Below are 18,800 nucleotides of genomic sequence, written 5' to 3' on the forward strand. Positions count from 1 at the left end.
CCCTGTCCTTTCTCAGCAACCCACTGAGGAGAACAGACAGTCATTGTCTCAGATAGGCTCTGTCCCCCTGCCTGCAAACTCTTTTGGAGTTAGACTATATAAAAAAATTTATTTGTACTAGACACTGTGAGGCTTAAGGATCTTGTTCCAGTCACTCAAATTCAATCAGCTCAAATTCATCAAACACTTAAATCTTTTTTTAATCCTTGAAATTAGGTACATCTCATTAGCAGATATACACATATTTAAGGACATCAGAATTAAGGTTCAGGATATTTATTTTGAATACTTCCATTTTAGTGTTAACAGAATTAGACACTTGATTTTGCTTGCCATTTGGCAGGCACTGTGCTGTGTGGTATGAATTTTAATAATGAGCTTGGTCCTGACCCTTGGGATGATTCTGAAAAGTTGGATATTTAAATAAATAGTTGTAAATGAGGTGTGTCCCAGGTGCTGCTATAGGTGTATATAAACTATGGTGAGTTCAAGAAAAACAGAGGGAATGGACAACTACAATTTTTGCGACATAAACTAACAATGCACCATTCATTTGTCAGTAGAAATGTTTTAAAAGAATCCTATTTTTAAAGGCTAGATTGGTAGCTATCATGCCACTTCTCAGGCACTAGTCCAAGCACATTAGGTAGCGTCACTGGTGATCCCCATCAACAGCTTGGTGAGCTGGGTACCAAGGGTATACTCAGAAGGTAGTGGGACTGCAGAGCTTAAGCAATAAGGCCATGCAAGGCAAGGACTTCAGCCACTAGGCCATTGTGCCAGGCCCTGTTTTTCTTTTAATGTGTTTCCTACTCTCAGCTTATTCTGTTCTGCACAGATTTTTTTCTTTAGAGTGTTTTATTTTATTTTTTATTATTAATTTTATTTTTTCTAATAATTACATGGTTGATCATGGTGGGAAGGATCAAGGTTTAGATAAAACTGGGTGAACTCATTGTTTCCAATTTTGCTATTTCTTCTTGTTATTTCTAGGGGAAAGGGAGAGACAGAGGGAAGCCACACACAACTTCAAATGTCCCAGTGCCCAGGGATGAGGAACCGCCACCTCATATCAATCAGAATATGTGTTCATATTCTGAGGGTTCTGCCCAAGTGGTTTGGATAGCACTGGAATGCTGTTGATTTCACCGATCCAAGGATGATGTCCCCCCCTCCCCCCAATGTCCATTGGCTGACAAAGTATAAGCCTCAAGTCTCCATTCACTGAGATTTTTCTGTTGTCCTTGTTTGGCTGGGGTAGTTGTCCAATTTGTTCTGTTCTCCTTCTACTATGGCACCAAATGAGCTGTCATATTCTCCTTTTACACCAGGGCCCGTGTCTACTGCTCTGTCTTTTTCACTAAATAGGACATGTTCTTGCAGGTGAGCCCAAGGACCCGGGCCAGGCTACCAAAGCCCCACCAGACACCCTACCCGTGGGGCTCACAAACCCAACACCTACCCAGTAGGTGGGCCTCAGGACCCGGGTCAGGTGACCCAAACCAAACCAGATTCCCTCACCCCTGGGGCTCATAAATCTGGCAGCCACCTAGAAGGCAGGCCCCCAGACCTCGGAAAGATACTTGGGTCAGCAAGATGACCCAAGTCCACTGGATCCCTCTTCTCTGCAGCTCACGAACCTGGCCCTGACCATGCCGGTAGGCCCTAGGACCTAAGCCAAGCTACCTGAGCCTTGCCAGATCCCCGATCCCTGGGACTCACATGCCCGGCCCCCCACTGGACCCAGGGTGGCATGATTCGCCTCACCTCAGCATCCATAATCTTATTGTGCAGCCTGGCCTGGTCTAGCCTGCTCCCTGTTTCAGCTCCTGCTGGTGGGTGCTGCAGCCTATCTCAGCCCAGCCCAATTGCTGTCCTGGTCTGTCCTGGCTGACAGCACAAATTTCTTTAAAGATAAGAATCACAGTTCCATGAAATTTCACAATTATGTTGAAAGCCAACTCTAGTTTTGGCACAATGTCAGTTTTGCTTTAATAACAAATATTTTCTTGGAACAATTTATGTAACGGGAGACTCAGATCCTTGCCTTTTGGTCATTTTCTTGATTTCTCTATACGTTTTTTTTTTTTTTTTGGCTCCTTTAGGTTTTTGAACTTTGTTTAGCTTTGTAAAAAATCAATTAAGATTTTCAAATGTTATTATTTCTATACAATTTGGATATATTATTTATTAATCCAGTACTTGGTTACAAAATTGTTCTTGCTCAATTCAGACCATTCTAAGTTATAGTCTCTCTTTTTCAATTATTTAACAGTGACTTACAAATTTGTGTTTTAAAAGTAAAAGAAAATTGACATTTAAGACCTGAGTACGTTGAAATTTATATACTTATTTGCTAAGCATTTCTTAGGAAAGTAACTCCTTTCTTTTTATCTCATTTGTAGCCACAGTCACAAGGCACAGTGCTGTACCCTGGCAGCTATCACAGCCCCAAAGGTGGCCCTGCTGGCGAGAATGCACCTGCTGCTGTGGAAGACAAGCCTCCTGCTTGTGGGCAGGGGCCTTCACACAAAATGCTTGTATTCTCGTCTTTCCCAGACATAGTAGCTCAGGTTAGATCCTCTAATTCTCTTTCAGAGTCTGACACTGACACTTAGACAAATCAGTTGAGATGTCTCCATTTTTCTGTTGCTTCAGTAAAACAACCTAAGGCAACCTCTTCTGTTGTAATGCCACATGCTCCAGAGGATGAACAACATATATAGCTTTCGTTTAGGTGCCCAGAGCCTTGTCTGCCACTGTTGTTTCAATCATCAGGAGGACCGGCCTGCAGAAACTCCAGTTTCACTCAGGAATCTCAGTGCGGCTCAAGAGGAGGAATGAGCTGCACCTGAACAGACAGGAGGCGTCTGGGGAGGCGGCCACATCACTGGCCCCACTGGCTACTCCTGCTGAGTGTGTTCTGTGTAGTTTCTAGACCTGCAGGACCCTGGCTCAGCAGCCAGACCGGAAAGCAGCTGGCAGCAGAGTTCTGTGCGTACACCAGGAACTCAAGGGAAATTCTCTGCCCAGCAGCATGGCCAGGGCTGCCTCCAGGCACACAGAGGCCATGTTCTGGAAGGCCTCACAGGGGCCATCCACCTCTCTCCATGGCACACGCCCACGTTTCCTTCTGCCTGCCCAAGCCACCAGCACTTGACACACTGGCACTCAGCACCACTGTATCCATGAGACTATGGGGCTTTTGGTTCCTCATGCCAGCTGGGGCTTGTGAAGCATTTGGATCCTGTTTTGAAATGACTAACATTTGCTCAAGGGTATCCCAAGGTTACCTTTAGGAAAATGGACAAACGAAATTGAGCAACACCACCCATGGGCTCTACCCATCCTGGAAGAGGGTATGTATGTGGAAGCTGGACACGAGAACAATGGCTCATGAACAGTCTCTAATACAGTCACACTGAGGCAGGCATTTGCCCAGCAGTCCAGATGTCCCTTATCAGGGTGCCTGGGATTGAGTCCCAGCTCTGCTTTAGATGGCAACTTCCTGCTCACATACACCCTGGAAGGCAGCGAGTGATGGCTGATGGACTTCAAAGTTCCTGCCCGCCACGTGGGAGACCTGGACACAGTTCCAGACCCCAGTTTGGCCCAGCCCCAGGCAGTGCAGCCACTTAAGGAGTGAATGTGAATCAGCAGATGCAAAGTATACCTGTCACTCTGTCTTTTAACTAAAATAAACCTTTAAAAAATATACTTATAACCTAGGATTCTGAGGCAAGTTTAAATTGAGAATAACTCATAAGCAGAAATGTCAGATGAATTCCTATACTTGTGTTCTCTTATAAGCAAAGGTCAGGATAAGAAGGGTCTCCTGTTAATGTAATATTAAAACATAATAAAAGCAAGGATTTATTAATGGTACACCCTGCACCAACTACTCTGCCTAAGTGCCACCAGGAACCCTCTGGCGAGATGAATGGGCTTCAGGAAGGGCGTGACGTGGGGGCCCACTCCTGAGACCGTGCTTCCTACACCCCAGGGACTGTGACTGCACTGAGGCCATGGGGAGTGACAGAAAGTTGATCTGTCTCTTCAGCAAGTAAGGCCTGGCTGTTCATGAGTTTAAGGAGACAGGAGGGGCATGAGCTATCACAGCCCCATGTGGCTGGGCTGTAAGAGGCAAAAGCAGGGAGCAGCTATGTCTGACAGAACACACTGCCAATGGAAGGAACGAGAGCCAGGAAGAAAGAGAGCATCCCAGCACTCACAGGCTCAGCCAAAGGGCAGGCAAGGCAGACAGGCAGCGAGGGAGGAGCGGGCACCAACAGACAGGCAGACAGGCAGCGAGGGGGGAGCGGGCACCAACAGACAGGCAGCCAGCCAGCGAGGGAGGAGCGGGCACCAACAGACAGGCAGCCAGCGAGGGAGGAGGGAGGAGGGGGCACCAACAGACAGGCAGCCAGCCAGCGAGGGGGGAGCGGGCACCAACAGACAGGCAGCCAGCCAGCGAGGGGGGAGCGGGCACCAACAGACAGGCAGCCAGCCAGCGAGGGGGGAGCGGGCACCAACAGACAGGCAGCCAGCGAGGGAGGAGGGAGGAGGGGGCACCAACAGACAGGCAGCCAGCCAGCGAGGGGGGAGCGGGCACCAACAGACAGGCAGAGCTGCAGTCAGTGAAGCCAGACAGCCAGGCATTAAAAATCTTGGGTCAGGGACACAAGAGGCGAGATGTGGGAGCAGCCGAGGGAGTGAGTCCTGAGTGCATGGAGAACCAGGAACATTGCTCCTTGTTTGCATAAAAACAAGGTCTCCAAGAGGCCAGGTGAGGGTTAGCCTTCCATCCAAACTTGTAGCTCGCTGCTGTGTAACTGCAGACCAAACATGGGGCAACCTAGGAATGACTATATCTTCTTCTGTAAATAGGAAGAAATGTCACACACACATACAATGTGGCATATGATGTAGTTGCCTTGTATATAGGGGAAAACTTTTCACAGCTGTTTTGGAGCAGAACATGGAGGTACAAATCTGCCCTGGCCCTCTCCTTTGTAGCACCTTGGTCTGCACCGAACCAGCATCTGTCCCTGCTCTAGCACTATGCCCTCCTCCCTGTCATCTATCCTACACACACACACACACACACACACAGAGTACCCATGGTCAGCTCAACAGCAAAGGCAAGCCAACTGCCTCCAACAGAGGACTACTGGGCTGAAAAATCTCCCCATCTTGGCTTTCAAGGTTGGGTATAATCCTGTCTCTCCTAACTTTCCACTCTTCCTGTATTCTTGGATTCCCAGATTTCTCCTGCTTCAGTCTTGCTCCAGGAGCTCAGAGACGCCACATCTGTGCCGTCTGCCCCATCCTTCCAGGGTGCTGGCTGGGGTTTGAGGTGCAGGAAGCCTTCCAATTTTTGAATGCATGAGAAGCTGAAAGTCTGCAATGCAACAAGTGTCCAGTAGAGGGCTCCTCTAACACTTGAAACAAGACTCTAGGATTAGCTAAATGTTAGCCAAGGAGAGCTGCTGAGGTACTGACAAAAGATGGGATGATGGTTAACACAATAAGCACTTAAAAAAAAAAAAAAAAAAGGAGCATGCTTGCAGCGACTACACTTGTCTTTAGCTGTGTGGTCAGTCTCTTCTGTGGACCTGTCTGCAGGGACACCAAGGTGAGCAACCTCTGTTCTTCCAATCTGCAACTGCAGTGGAAATGATGACATCACCCACCTCAAAGGACTATAGCAAGGGCTAGTGAGGTCATGCAGGTGGAGCTCCTGGTATGGTGTGTGAAAGGCGGAACAATGGTAGTTACTACTTCTGGTCAGTTAACGGAAATTACATTACCTGCAGTAAACGTCTTTTCCAACCATCTTCCTGTGCCCATATCTCACCTCTTTTCTAAAGCTTGGCTCAAATAATGTCTCTCACCAATAAAGGTAAGTGGACCTGCTTAGCATTCCATCCAAATCCCCTCTGGGCTGAGGGTGCCTTCCTTCCACAGCCACACTTTAGGATCAAGTCCACCGTGCTGCCTGCGATCTGTCCCCACACCTGTCTCTCCCCCAAGCTCCTGTCGCTAAGGCCTCTCTGGAACCTTCCTGTTCCCTCTTACTAACTAGCTCCTGACACTGCTGAAACATGGTATTCTGTTCTTTGCCACATCCCTGGACCTCAACTCAGCCCCACATAGCCCATGCATGCTGAAGGCCCATGGGTCTCTTGTCTAGACTATCCTAGGAGCTCCAGACTCAGTGTTTTTTGTTTGCTTTTCTCCCACAGGCACCAAATTAATCACAGCAAAAATTAACTTCATCAGCCTGTTCAGACTTAACTGAATCATCCCCCCTGGTTAGGGCAGCAAAGCCATCAGTCTGGCCTGTCACCTGAGCCACAGATCCCAAATCTTCAAACTCTCATTTTCCCTACCTCAAATTTCCTGCATTTGATCCCAGTTTCCTTGCTTAAAATACTTGAGTTAGTCTCCAACCAGTCCTTACAGTTCCACCATTTTTCTTTGCTTTTTTTTTTTTAAGATTTTTTTACTTATTTGAAAGACGGAATGGGAGAGACTCAGACTGTCTATCCACTAATTCACTTGCCAGATGGCTGCCGACAACCAGAGCTGGGCCAGGCCAAAGTCAGGAGGCAAGAGCTGGTTCTAGGTCTTCCACAAGAAATGCAGGCGTCTAACCACTTGGGCCATTTACTGCTGCCCTCTCCCCCATTTTGGGTCAATAGCAGGGAACTGGATAGGAACTGGAGTGGCCAGAACAGGAACTAGTGTCCATATGGATGTTGGAGTCACAGGTGGAAGCTTTACCCACAACACCAACCTCTCACAACTAATTTTTCTTAGAGATTTGGGGGGCTATAATTCATGTATTTTAAAGTTCACCCATTTAAAGTGTGTGTTTTAGTGGCTTTTGGTCTACTCCCCACTTTGTACTATACTATCATCATTATTTAGTTTCAGAACATTTTCATCGCCCTAGAAAGAAATCCCATGCCCAGAAGTTACTCCCAGGTCCTTGCTTCCCCTAGTCTCTGATGGCCACACTCTGCTACCTGGGGACCTCCCTATTCTGGACACCTCACACAAATGGAGCCACTCAATGGATGGCCTCTGGGGACCATCTCAAGTCCTTCCTCCTGTTTTACCTCCCACAGCTACCAGACTGATCTTGGTAAATTGCAAAGGCAGGTCCCTCCCTTGCTTAAAATTCTCTAACCGTCTGTGAGATTCCAGTATACGGCTCATCCACTTCCAGGAATGTGGAGGCCTTTCCCAAGCTGCTCTTCTCCTTTTATTGTGTTCAGACACTCCATCTCCCAGACACCACTTCACACCTCCACACCTCTGCCCACATGCTCTCCTCTGCTGGGACCCACCGTCCCCATCTGTGGGAAGCAGAGGGGAGGGTGGGGGGAGGGCTAAAGCCACTCCTGGGATTGGGAGGGGCCATTGCAAGATGGCAGCTGGCCCAGGGCCAGGAGGCGGAATTGATCCTGCCTGCAGGTAAACAGGAAGTCACAGGGATAGGCTGATGCCCTCGCTGTGATTATGTCATTGCTACTGGCCTATCACGTAGCGCCAAGTGGACCCACGGGGAGAAGTGATTGGTGGAGAACGATATAAAAGTAGCGGGTAAACAAGGAAGACAGGGAGACTACGATGAAGAAAGGGACGACGATGGAGAAAGACGGGGAGGAGAACGAGGGCCAGAATGAGAGGAACAGGGCAGGGGAAGACGGACGGGGAAAGGAACGAGGGCTGGAGCAAGAGGAGAGGGACGACGGAGAAAGATGGGACGGGGGAAGAAGGACGGGTGGGAAGAAGGGTGGCGGAGAGAGGGCTGGAGAAGCGGGGAGGAAAGCTAAGGCCAATGGGGAAAGCAGCAGCGGATAGAAGGGTTTAAATGTGGCCGTTTTTGGCAGTGAGGGGTCCAGTTGTGGTTCCGGCTTTTCCCAGACCCTCAAGAGTGTGCCTCGTCATTTTAGTGTCGCTGCCGGGTGGCGGCACCCATCCTCACCTGCTGTTCTCAACATCGCCCAGGCCTTCGCTGTGCTGGTGATCCAGAGGCTCAGTGCTTGCATTCCAGGTGCTTACCTTAGCACACCTGTGATTCTGCTGAGCAGCAACACTGGTTTATCTGTCTCCCCAAAAGCTTCTGCTACTAACAGAGGACAGAGATCGCACCTAACTGCAGCGTTCTGCACAGTATCTAGCATGACAGAGTTCCTTAAATACCGGATGTCGTCAATGAGCTTGGAACTCATGCTCGTTTATGCACAGCCCACAACAAGGGGCCATCTGCTGTGAAGCAGCTCAAAAGTCACAAACGAGCCCAGATTTCACAAGCCATGGCAAAGGGCAGAGGACTGACACAGGACTGTGAGAACCATGCCAGAAAGACAACGCTCTTCTCAGAAAAAGCAACAGTCAAGATCCATTTGAGTTTGGTGGTATGCCCTAACAAAACAAAACAAAACAAAAATGATGGCTGTTTGCTTGTCAATTTCTCATGTTTGAAATCCAGACTATTGATTTTGTTCTTGAAAAACTATGGGAGTTATGCTCCAGAAAATGTTTCCCCTTTTTATAGAAGAACTGAAGCATGTGAGCACAGATACTGTGCAATGAGATGGGGCAGCTCTGCTGGGGAAAAAGAGACTGAGAAAAAGAAAGGCGTACCTGCAGGTAAACCTTCTTTACCCCGGGCACGTAGTCTGCGATCCGGCCGAAGAGGAGCCGCCCGATGCCGGAGGTGATGCCGATGCACATGAGCAACACTTCTTTATTGTTTTCATCCGGAAATCTCTTGTTCACGTGGTTCATCTGTCAAGCAGAGACAGAGATGAGCCTACACACGGTGGCGTTGGTGGGACAAGGCTTCAGGTTTTGCCATCAGAGGTGTCCATTAGGGACTCCCATGCCTTTCCAAATGTCAATACCTTAACTCATTCTGTGGGAGGTGTTCACGAGAACATGTGAAGCAAATCTAACAGGATTTAGCTGGTAAACAGGAAATGAGTTTGTATTAAGCTTTTACTTTTCAAATAAAGGGTTATCTCTACACAATGTCTACGCTAACGCTAAGCCTTCAGCTGAAGAAGGTGAGCTTTGAGTACAGCACACAACCTGGTTCTCTCAACTTTACTTCTCTGACTCCAGAATGGCAGCTGCAGGGGCCACTGCATGTCCCCCAGGAGGACCTGAATCAAGCCTAAACTCCAGAAGTAAGCCACACTGGCACCTGCAGGGGGAGACCATGGGCATTCCATGCAGCTGCCCGTTGTGGCACTGGAGTAAAGGTAAGGAGAGCTGAATATGGTGATAAAAGATAAGCCTCTACAGTCAGACTGCTTAGGTTCAAGTTCTTGGTCCATCCTTTACCAACCTCATGACTCTGGGTAAGTTCCCACTCTCTATAAGTCTGTCAAAAATAAAAAATAGGAGAAGGTTCTAAAATCATGAGAAATTTGCATTAAAATTCAATAGGTTGAGAGAGAGCGTGCTGCCACTCATTATCCATTGGTTCACTCCCCAAATAGCCGTGACATTCAGGGTTTAGCCAGGCAAAGCCAGAAGCTGGGGCCTCATTCTGGGTTTCCCGTGTGGGCAGCAGGAGCCCAAGCTGTTGCTGCTGTCCCTAAGTATGTGAGGGCAGAAGAGAAGAACCAGGAGTGGAAATCAGGCATGGAACCCAGGTACTTGGTGTGAGACGTGGGCATCTTAGCCACATCTAGGCTAAACCTTTCCTCAATGACCTATTTTCCACAAACTTTCTGAACCCTATGTGTAGCAATAATACCTACTTCAAAGGTAGTCGTGAGAATTAAAAACTACGAAAAACACTTGGAACAGTGCCTGGCATATAGTTAATCACAATCAGATATTAATTTTAGACTTTTTAAAAAAAAACGTAAAAGCACTTTTCCCTTCTATTTACAATCTGCTTAGAATGATATTCTACTTAGAACAGTTTAGTGGTCTGCAGGTAAAAAATAGCCAATAAGCATCATTTGTTTTATTTTTTCATACTGTCCCTGGCAACCACCATCCTCTTCATTAAACATCAGCCTGGGTTCTGGAAGTCTACAGACAAATTTCTTACCAAGTTCAATGGTTCATACGGTTACTACGTGACAATCATAGTCTTCACGCTCCCCCATTCTGTACTTTTTAAACCTATTTGGATATTCTCATATTTAATTTCCCTATATATTTATATTTCCTATATATTCATATTTTAAATAAAATATATTTATATTTCATTTCCCTAGTCCCCTTCAAAACTGTTAAGTGTTTTAACATCTTTATTTTCACAATGGCCCAGGAAAAGAATCCCAAATTTCATCAAACTTTTAATCAAAGGTTGCTGTCTACATTTTACATGCCTTAGAATAGTATTCAAAGCTCTCTGTAATCTGTCATTAATCTCTGTACCTTTTTCACCTACTGAGCCTTGTCTCCAAAGTTGAAATTCAAATGCCTGCATGTTCTAGGCAAGCCACAGAAAGGGGTAAGACATTTCACTGGAGAGAAAATACTTACAACTGAGTTGGTAAATACCACATGAAAATACCAGTGGTGCCAAGTCTACCTACTGTCCCCTTTCATTTCACATATAAATTGGAAATCTGGATTTTGTGTGGAAATGTTGGCACCTAACTTGGACTTAGAACACTGTGTGATTCAGCCCTACAGAAGCCAAACAAAACATGTCTACAAATTGCATTAGGCTGGCTTTGATCTCAGTCCTACTCTCATTTGGCCTAGCAGCACTGGTTGATTCTAAAGTTGCTGAAACATGCCAGGATGTTCTTCCCCTCTTCTACCCTTAGACGTTCTAACCTCTCGCTGGGCACCCGCAGCAGGGAGTACTCCCACCCAGCTTTGAGAGCCTCTCAGCCTGAATGTTCCCTGAGTTAAACTCTTCCATTTCCCAGTCCACAGAAGCACCTGACCACTTCAAAGGCACTCTGTGATCAATGTGCCCCAGGTTGAACTCATCCTGCACCTGACCCTCATTCCAATGTATGCTAATGCTATTGGTCCAACAACCATTGGATCTGGGTTCAGGAAGAGCCCAGCGGTAAACACCAAAGATGGATGATTCTACCTCCTGCATCTCTCACGTGCCTCTTCCTCTGCCCCATATTGCCCAGGCTATTTTACGTTGGGTTCTTGACACTCCTCACTTGGAATGTCAAGACAGGCTGACATGCTTCTTGCTCAAGCCCCTGATCCTAGGTCTCTACCCGCTAACCCACACTCTGAGACTACTAGAGTAAGTTCAAAAGAAAAAGATGAAATCTTTCTGCTAAGTATTATTTTACATCTCCTCAGTTTTTAGGGTGATGCTCAAAATTCTGGCTAGACAGGTAAGGGCTTCTGCTGTGCCTTGCCTTGCCTGCAGCTGCATCCCCAGCGCACTCTGTGTAGACTGTTAAGCAATTAGATGTGCGCACTGAGATGGGGCTAGTCTAAATGAAGTGGAATGTAAAGTTCATGGGACTCACAACTTTCAGCAAGAAAACAGCAGGCATTCTAGCACGTTAATCCTGGCTTCCTATTTAATTCCATGCTAAAACAATAGTTTGGCCACAGAGCCTAATGTGGTGGCACAGTGGTTCAAGCCACTGTTTGATGACAGAAAGTTGGTTCAAGTCCTGGCTGCTCTGCTTCTAATCCAGCTCCCTGCCAATCTACCCAGGGAAGCAGCAGAAGATGGTCCAAATGCTTGGGCCTCTGCACTCATGTGGGAGACCTGGATGGAGTTCCAGGCTCCTGGCTTTGGCCTGGCCCACATCTGGCTGTTGCAGTCATTTTGGGGGATTAGCCAGCAGATGGAAGAGCTCATTCGCTGTGTCTCCCTCTCTAACTCTGCTTTTCAAATAAATAAATTTTTAAACGACTTCAAGCTGAATCCTTCATGCCCTTATGTTACTCTCCCTCAAGTGACATTACACAAAATTGGAAGAGAGGGATTCCAGCTCGATTTTGAAGAAAAATCAATGACCTGATCTAAGGCAAGTAGAATATTATCATTTGTATTCATCAGCCTTACGTGGAATTAGAATCGAGATTCTAATCGTTACTTCACTTTGGGAAGCACCAAAAGGATCTACTGTAACTTTTCAAGAGATATCTTTTAGAAGTCACAAGAGAGTATGTGCTAGTCATTCAGTCAAAACTAAGAACTGCCAAACTGCTGTCATCTTCTATTTGTGACTAAGTTTTGCTCATTTCACTCTGTAATTTCTCTTTTAGATCTATTTATTTGAGGGCCAGCACAATGGATCAATAGCCTAATCCTCCACCTGCAAGTGCCAGCATCCCCTATGGGAGCTCTTTCATTTCCCAGTTGCTACTTTTCTGATCTAGCTCCCTGCTTATGGCCTCCTATTGTGGTCGACATGCCCAAGCACATGAGCCATCCTTTGCTGCTTTTCCTGGTCATTTGCTCGGAGCTGGATCAGAAGTGGAGTAGCTAGGACTGAAACCAGAGCTCATATGGAATGTTGTAGCACAAGTGGTAGCTTAACATGCTGTACCACAATGCTAGCCCCTGTAATATTTAAAAGGTTATTTCTTGAAAAACACAGAGAAATATTCCAGTCACCAGTTTACTTCCCAAATGCCCACATGCTGAGGCTGGGCCAAGCCAAATCCAGGACACTGGTTCCATCAGGTGGCAGAGACCCAAGTACTTGAGCCATCACCTCCTATTTCTCAGGGTGTACATTGCAAGGGAGCTTGAATTGAAAGCTTAGCTAGGATTCAAACCAGGCACTCCCATATGGGATGCTGGCATCTGAAGTGGCAGCTTAAGCAATATTCAAATGTCCAGTCAGGTTTTTTTTAAAATCGCAAAATCAGATATACAGAGAGGAGGAGAGACAGAGAGGAAGATTTTCCATTTGATGATTCACTTCCCAAGTGACTGCAATGGCCAGTGCTGCGCCGATCTGAAGCCAGCAGCCAGGAACTTCTTTCCAGGTCTCCCACACGGATGCAGGGTCCCAAAGCTTTGGGCCGCAATTGACTGCTTTCCCAGGCCAGAAGCAGGGAGCTGGATGGCAAGCAGGGCTGCCGGGATTAGAACCAGTGCCCATTTGGGATCCCAGTGCTTTCAAGGCTAGGACTTTAACTGCTAGGCCTCTGCGCCGGGCCCAGCATTTATTATTCTTTAAAAGGGGTTAACAATACACAATGTTGGGAATCTTTTTAAAGAGTAAATCGGCTAAGTTCAAATCATGCTTACATGTAAACTGAGTTCTTTAGTTATAGCAGCATTATTTTCTTGTATTTTGTTACGGCTGTCCTTTTTAAAATATAGTAAGAAACTCCACTTCTAATATCCCTGTCCCTTGTCCCGCCAAAATCTCTAACTTGCCTGGGTCTGTACATGAGGTACCCAGGGGATGGCTGAGCAGATTCTGTAATTCCTGAGCCTCCATGCCGCACAGACCCTTCCTCACTGAGGCAGCAGCACCCCTGTATTCTGGCATATTCTTCTTGCCATCTGAACTTCCCGGAATGCTACTATTTGCCAAGTTTCTGCCCATCTCTCATCCTCTGGAGATTGGCATGTAAATTAGCAGAAAGTGCGATACTGGGCAAAACCACCATTCCCACAAGGAGCTGCATGAGCAGAGACTGGCAAACTTCTTAAACCAATTCAAAGCTTACACCAGAGGCCACTATCTACACAGGAAACAGATAATAGTTGGAGTTTAATCATTTAAGGTTAAAAAGACCGATTTTACAATAGTATTTATAAAATGAAAGAAACTTGTTTTTCGTGTTCTCTCACATCTGTTTAATCCAGGGCTGAACATCAGTAAGGGAATAATAAGGCCTTACTGACATCTCAATCACCCGGTCCGGAAAGATTTTTCCCATCATTCAAGTTACAAGAGAAAACTGTTCTCCCATCACTGACCACAGAAAACTGTTTAAATTATGTGAAATCCTATTTATTGCTCTGTTCTTAAAAATTCAAAGATAACTAAGAACTCATATCTGCAAATGTCAGCATATTCCACTATTTGTGGGCAAGAGAGGGAAAACAGAAAACAAAAACAACAAAGTAGCCTGTAGTTTCCCCTTCCTCCAGCCACTGCCAATTCAGGCAAACAGCTACATGTGTCTCTGCAGATGACAGATGTCCTCCCAGCCCAGGGAAGGCAGGTTTCCGTCCCCTCACTTAGCTGGGGAAAGGTGGGAGAGGTGGGGTACAGAGCTCATGTTTGTGAGGTCAGAGGTGACAGCTGAAGAGAGCCATCACCCCAGGGGAACAGCCTCAGCCTTGGTTTATTCCTGCTGCTCCCCTGACTGGGGGAACCACCACATCACACACTTGGGGCCATCAGGTGCAGTTGTGCCACTGAGAATGCATGGAGGATTCCATGAAGGAAGTTAAAGGGGTGGCCGTGGGACAAAACTAGCCCCTATTAAACTGGTGAAAATTACCCTTAGATGCCCAGACCTCTTCTTACTAAATGGTATCACTTAATAGAAGGTGACTTGAATAAAGGGAGCAGGCCATTCACAGAAGCCCTGAAACCTGGTTGGGGGACACATCTGCCAAGCCAGAGGGCCACCTTTCAGGAACGCACAAGCATGGCCTGCTTACTGTTTCCTAAGACTGTGTGATCTGACCCATCCAAGATGGTCATCAGCCGCGTGGCCCCTTCCCTGTTCCCCTGAAGGGGATGAGTGCTCTTTTCCTCAATGTCATTTATGGAGTGCTTATAATCTATGACATAAATAATAAAACTGTCAGAGTGCACACATTACACTGTAGTGGACACTCTTATGAATGACTTCTTCCTGACAGCAGACTTGATGTGACAGCCAATAGGCTTGGTACAAAGGGCACAAAGGCAAGGTTGGGAAGGTCAGGAAAGCAGGCCCTAACCAGACTCAATGGGGCACTACAGAGCAGCACAGTAAAAGAACTACAATGGCCTTTGCAGAACTCAGCAGAGGGGTGCAGTCGGGAATGATCATCCACTGTTGTTTCCTTCACAGGGCCCTCTGACAGACACACAGAGCTCAGCTACACAGCCACCATCTAGCCTTCCTTGTCTAATGTTTCTAATTGCTTGTCTGTCTGCCCTGCTTCCTCAGACACACATCAACCGACTGAAAAAACTGAAAAAACAGTTAGGCCCATGCATTAAGTTTCCTTTTGTTGTTTTTTGTTTGTTTTTTGTTTTGTTTTGTTTTTGGGAGAGGGAGAAGACCTGTGCCACCAAAGTGTGCCTGGCACCTGCAAATGGAGAATCAGTGGCCATGCAAGTCCAAATGGTTTCTCGCTGTCTCCCTACAGGGACCCTTGGTCCTGAGGGCTTTTACTGGCCCTGTAGAGAGCAGTGACTTCGGGATATTGCTCCTCACAAGTGCAGTCTGGAATACTCTCTAAGAATATACCCATTCAGTGTTCTTAAAGCTAGATCAGAACTCTCGAAGAACCATTCTGCCCAGACACACTCTTCAAAATGTAAACTCAGGGCTAAAGAGCCTGGCCCCTTTAAAAACACAGAGGTATGTTTTGGAAGGGAGTAGAAAGCCTCTTAGGTAGGTTAATGGATAATCTCGAAATCTGTTGCAAACGAAAACTTTACACTACCCATTGATTTCAAAGTAGGATGAACAAAAATCTGAATGGAATACAAGATTTTGCTTGTTTTCTTTTTTACTTTAATCATCTGTTGCCTTTCTTTCTTTTGTTCTTCCTTGGGGTGTGTGTGTGTGTGAAGAAAAGGAAGTATGTTAAAACAAGTAGAGCATTCCTTACGAAATCTTGCATCAGCTGCTCAAGTGAATTAAAGGTGGAAGAAAACTAATCCTATAGAGCTGAATACATAAAATTTAGACCTTTTTACACACACACACACACTGAAATGAGATTTTGTGTCCATTAATAAATACCTAGAACTAGATCAGCTCCCAAATGTCATTTCTGCCTGTTTAAACTGATCATCTGTGTGCTGACATGAAAACACCTCTACAATGTGCCTAACATGAAAACTGCCTTTGCCTGCCAACAGCGCTGAGCACTCAGGTGGTCCGGGAGCCCAGTGGCTATTTTGAAATATTTTTTGTTAGTACTAAGGTTGTAGTGCTGGTACCAACTGCTGCCTCCACAGCTGACCATGTGGAGACCTGAGTCAGTCAAGGCTGAGAAATATGGAAGGCTTTCTGGAATGGGTATTATTTAACAGCCATCAAAAGGTGGCGAAACAGCTTAGGAGCAAGACATTGCTGATGGTTCCAATTTTGAAAACTCTGATTTTCTAACCCTACAAATTCTTCCAAAGCTTGTTATGTTTCCCTGGCTTTTTTTTAAAATCATTTCCTTTGGATTAGAAAAACAAAAGTAAGTAGCCCATTCTTTATAACGTGTTCTAGAGGGGTGATCAACCACAACCAACATATAGATGCCAGCTTAAGTAACCTTGAATATGGGAAGTTTAAGGAAGACTTTATCTTAAGAATCAAAAATAAATCAGTACTTTTTTATATAAGAAACTTGAAATGTAGTAATCCTGATCCATTGTGTAACACATTATTTCACAATTTATCAAAAACTGTTGCATTCCTTTCTGAACAATGAAAGGTGTTTAATCGGCTGGTTCATTTACCTTTTCATCCGCTGCACCTGAGCCCACATGTGACTCTGCAACGTTTCCTTCTCTGAGCCTGACTCTTAGCACAGCAGATTCATTATGCCACCTGTGAAAGTGGCAGGTGAGGTAGGCTGATGGTGGGGCGGTCCTGGAGGTGGGAGGTACTTCACCAGCCTGTGACCCACCTGCATGACCAGCCCACCCCATCACTTTCGCAGAACACTCTGAAGCTACGGACTAGCTGGCAAAGACTCTGCACAGGCAAGCTCCTGGGTGTGACCCAGGCATCCCGAGTTCTCATGTTTGGCCCTTATGAAAAACAAGAGAGAAAAGCACTCCTTAATCTTACTCCTGGACTGATACGGTGACAGTCACCGACCTGCTATATGTGTGCACAGGCATGTATTGGTAGGCATGGAATCTGTACCCAATGGTTGGATTATGTAAATTTGGCAAAATAGCCTAAAGGCAACAGATGCACCAATAAAAGTCTAATTAAATGAGCTTATTTCAGAAGTTTAAGATGCACCTTCTTCTAAAATAAGAAAGTATTAAAATAATACTTTGGGTCTGGCGCATTAGTCTAGTGGTTAGTCTTTGCCTTGCCTGCGCCAGGATCCCATGGGAGTGCCAGTTCATGTCTCACCTGCTCCACTTCCCTTCCAGCTCCCTGCTTGTGGCCTGGGAAAGCAGTCGAGGACGGCCCAAAGCTTGGGACCCTGCGACTGCTTAGGAGAAGCTCCTGGCTTTGAACTGGCTCAGCTCCAGCCGTTGCGGCAACTTGGGGAATGAACCAGCAGATGGAAAAATATTTCCCTGTCTCTCTCTCTCTGTAAAATCTGACTTTACAATAAAAATAAATAAATCTAAAAAAAAAAAAGCAGTCTTAAGCTCAATTAAAAAAATTATAGGGGGCCCGGCGGCGTGGCCTAGCGGCTAAAGTCCTCGCCTTGAAAGCCCCGGGATCCCATATGGGCACCGGTTCTAATCCCGGCAGCTCCACTTCCCATCCAGCTCCCTGCTTGTTGCCTGGGAAAGCAGTTGAGGACGGCCCAATGCATTGGGACACTGCACCCGCGTGGGAGACCTGGAAGAGGTTCCAGGTTCCCGGCTTTGGATCGGCGCGCATCGGCCCTTTGCGGCCACCTGGGGAGTGAATCATCGGATGGAAGATCTTCCTTTCTGTCTCTCCTCCTCTGTGTATATCTGGCTGTAATAAAATGAATAAATCTTTAAAAAAAAAATTATAGGGCCCAGCGTGGTAGTCTAGTAGTTAAAGTCTTGGCCTTGCATGTGCTGGGATCCTGTATGGGCACCTGTTCTAATCCTGGCACTGTGCCTCCCATCCAACTCCCTGCTTGTGGTCTGGGAAAACAGTCGAGGACGGCCCAAAGCCTTGGGACCCTGCACCCAAGTGGGAGACCCGGAAGAGGCTCCTGGCTTCAGATCAGTGCAGCTCTGGTCGTTGCTGCCACTTGGGGAGTGAACCAGTGGATGGAAGATCTTCCTCTCTGTCTCTCCTCCTCTCTATATATCTGACGTTCCAATAAAAATATAAAATAAAATAAATCTTTAAAAAATTATAATACTCCAGAAAATAATCTTTAAAACACTAGAATGTTGGACAATCTGCTAGTTTTGCTTAGCTAATGATCCTAGTAATGTTAATAAGCCAGATATTTCATAAACTGTCAAAACTAGTTTTTTGCCTTCCTGAACAATAAAGTATGTGTCAACTGTTTTGTTTATTGAAATTTTAATTTATTTAGTTTAAGGTGTATCTAAATCTTCAGGAAAACATAGCATTGGGCATTACTTCTTATTCACCTTAATTTTGATCTTTATTTTGCTTTGGGAAAAAAAAACTGATCCTCCCATAAAAACTGTACCTCCCTTTAATCTCCCCACACTAAGAATCAGGATAATGATGCTGGCTAGACAGCTACTCTGCCAGACTCCCGTCTATACTCTTCCTCGGTCTTTGTCAGGTACACAGTGCTTAATCCTTTCTGTCAGCCCCAAAAACCAGCTAATGACTGACTGCTCCCTATTATCATCCCATAATTTTTACAAAATCATAATGTAGAGTACAAATTTCTGGGGGGGGGGGAGTTAGGCAGTTTAGTGGCTACAAAGCCTAAAAAACCCACGCCACATACCAGAGTATCTGGGTTCAAAACCTGCTCCTGCCTG

At 46.1% G+C, this 18,800-nt stretch overlaps 1 protein-coding gene across 3 annotated transcripts in view; it reads right to left on the reverse strand.

The window, feature by feature from the left end:
* The window catches only part of SLC16A10 (solute carrier family 16 member 10), a 136,717-nt gene that overhangs the window by 3,803 nt on the left and 114,114 nt on the right, over positions 1–18,800 (reverse strand). Inside the window, exon 4 of one of the 3 annotated variants that reach the window (XM_004580500.3) lies at positions 8,659–8,802. In XM_004580500.3, coding sequence (XP_004580557.1) covers positions 8,659–8,802 — 144 coding nt within the window. Of the gene's footprint in view, positions 1–8,655; positions 8,803–8,847; positions 8,980–18,800 lie in introns of those variants that run through there. The other 2 variants (XM_058658537.1, XM_058658480.1) reach the window with 2 other exon arrangements.

This window comes from Ochotona princeps, chromosome 1 (genome assembly GCF_030435755.1).
Source record: "Ochotona princeps isolate mOchPri1 chromosome 1, mOchPri1.hap1, whole genome shotgun sequence".
Taxonomy (NCBI): domain Eukaryota; kingdom Metazoa; phylum Chordata; class Mammalia; order Lagomorpha; family Ochotonidae; genus Ochotona; species Ochotona princeps.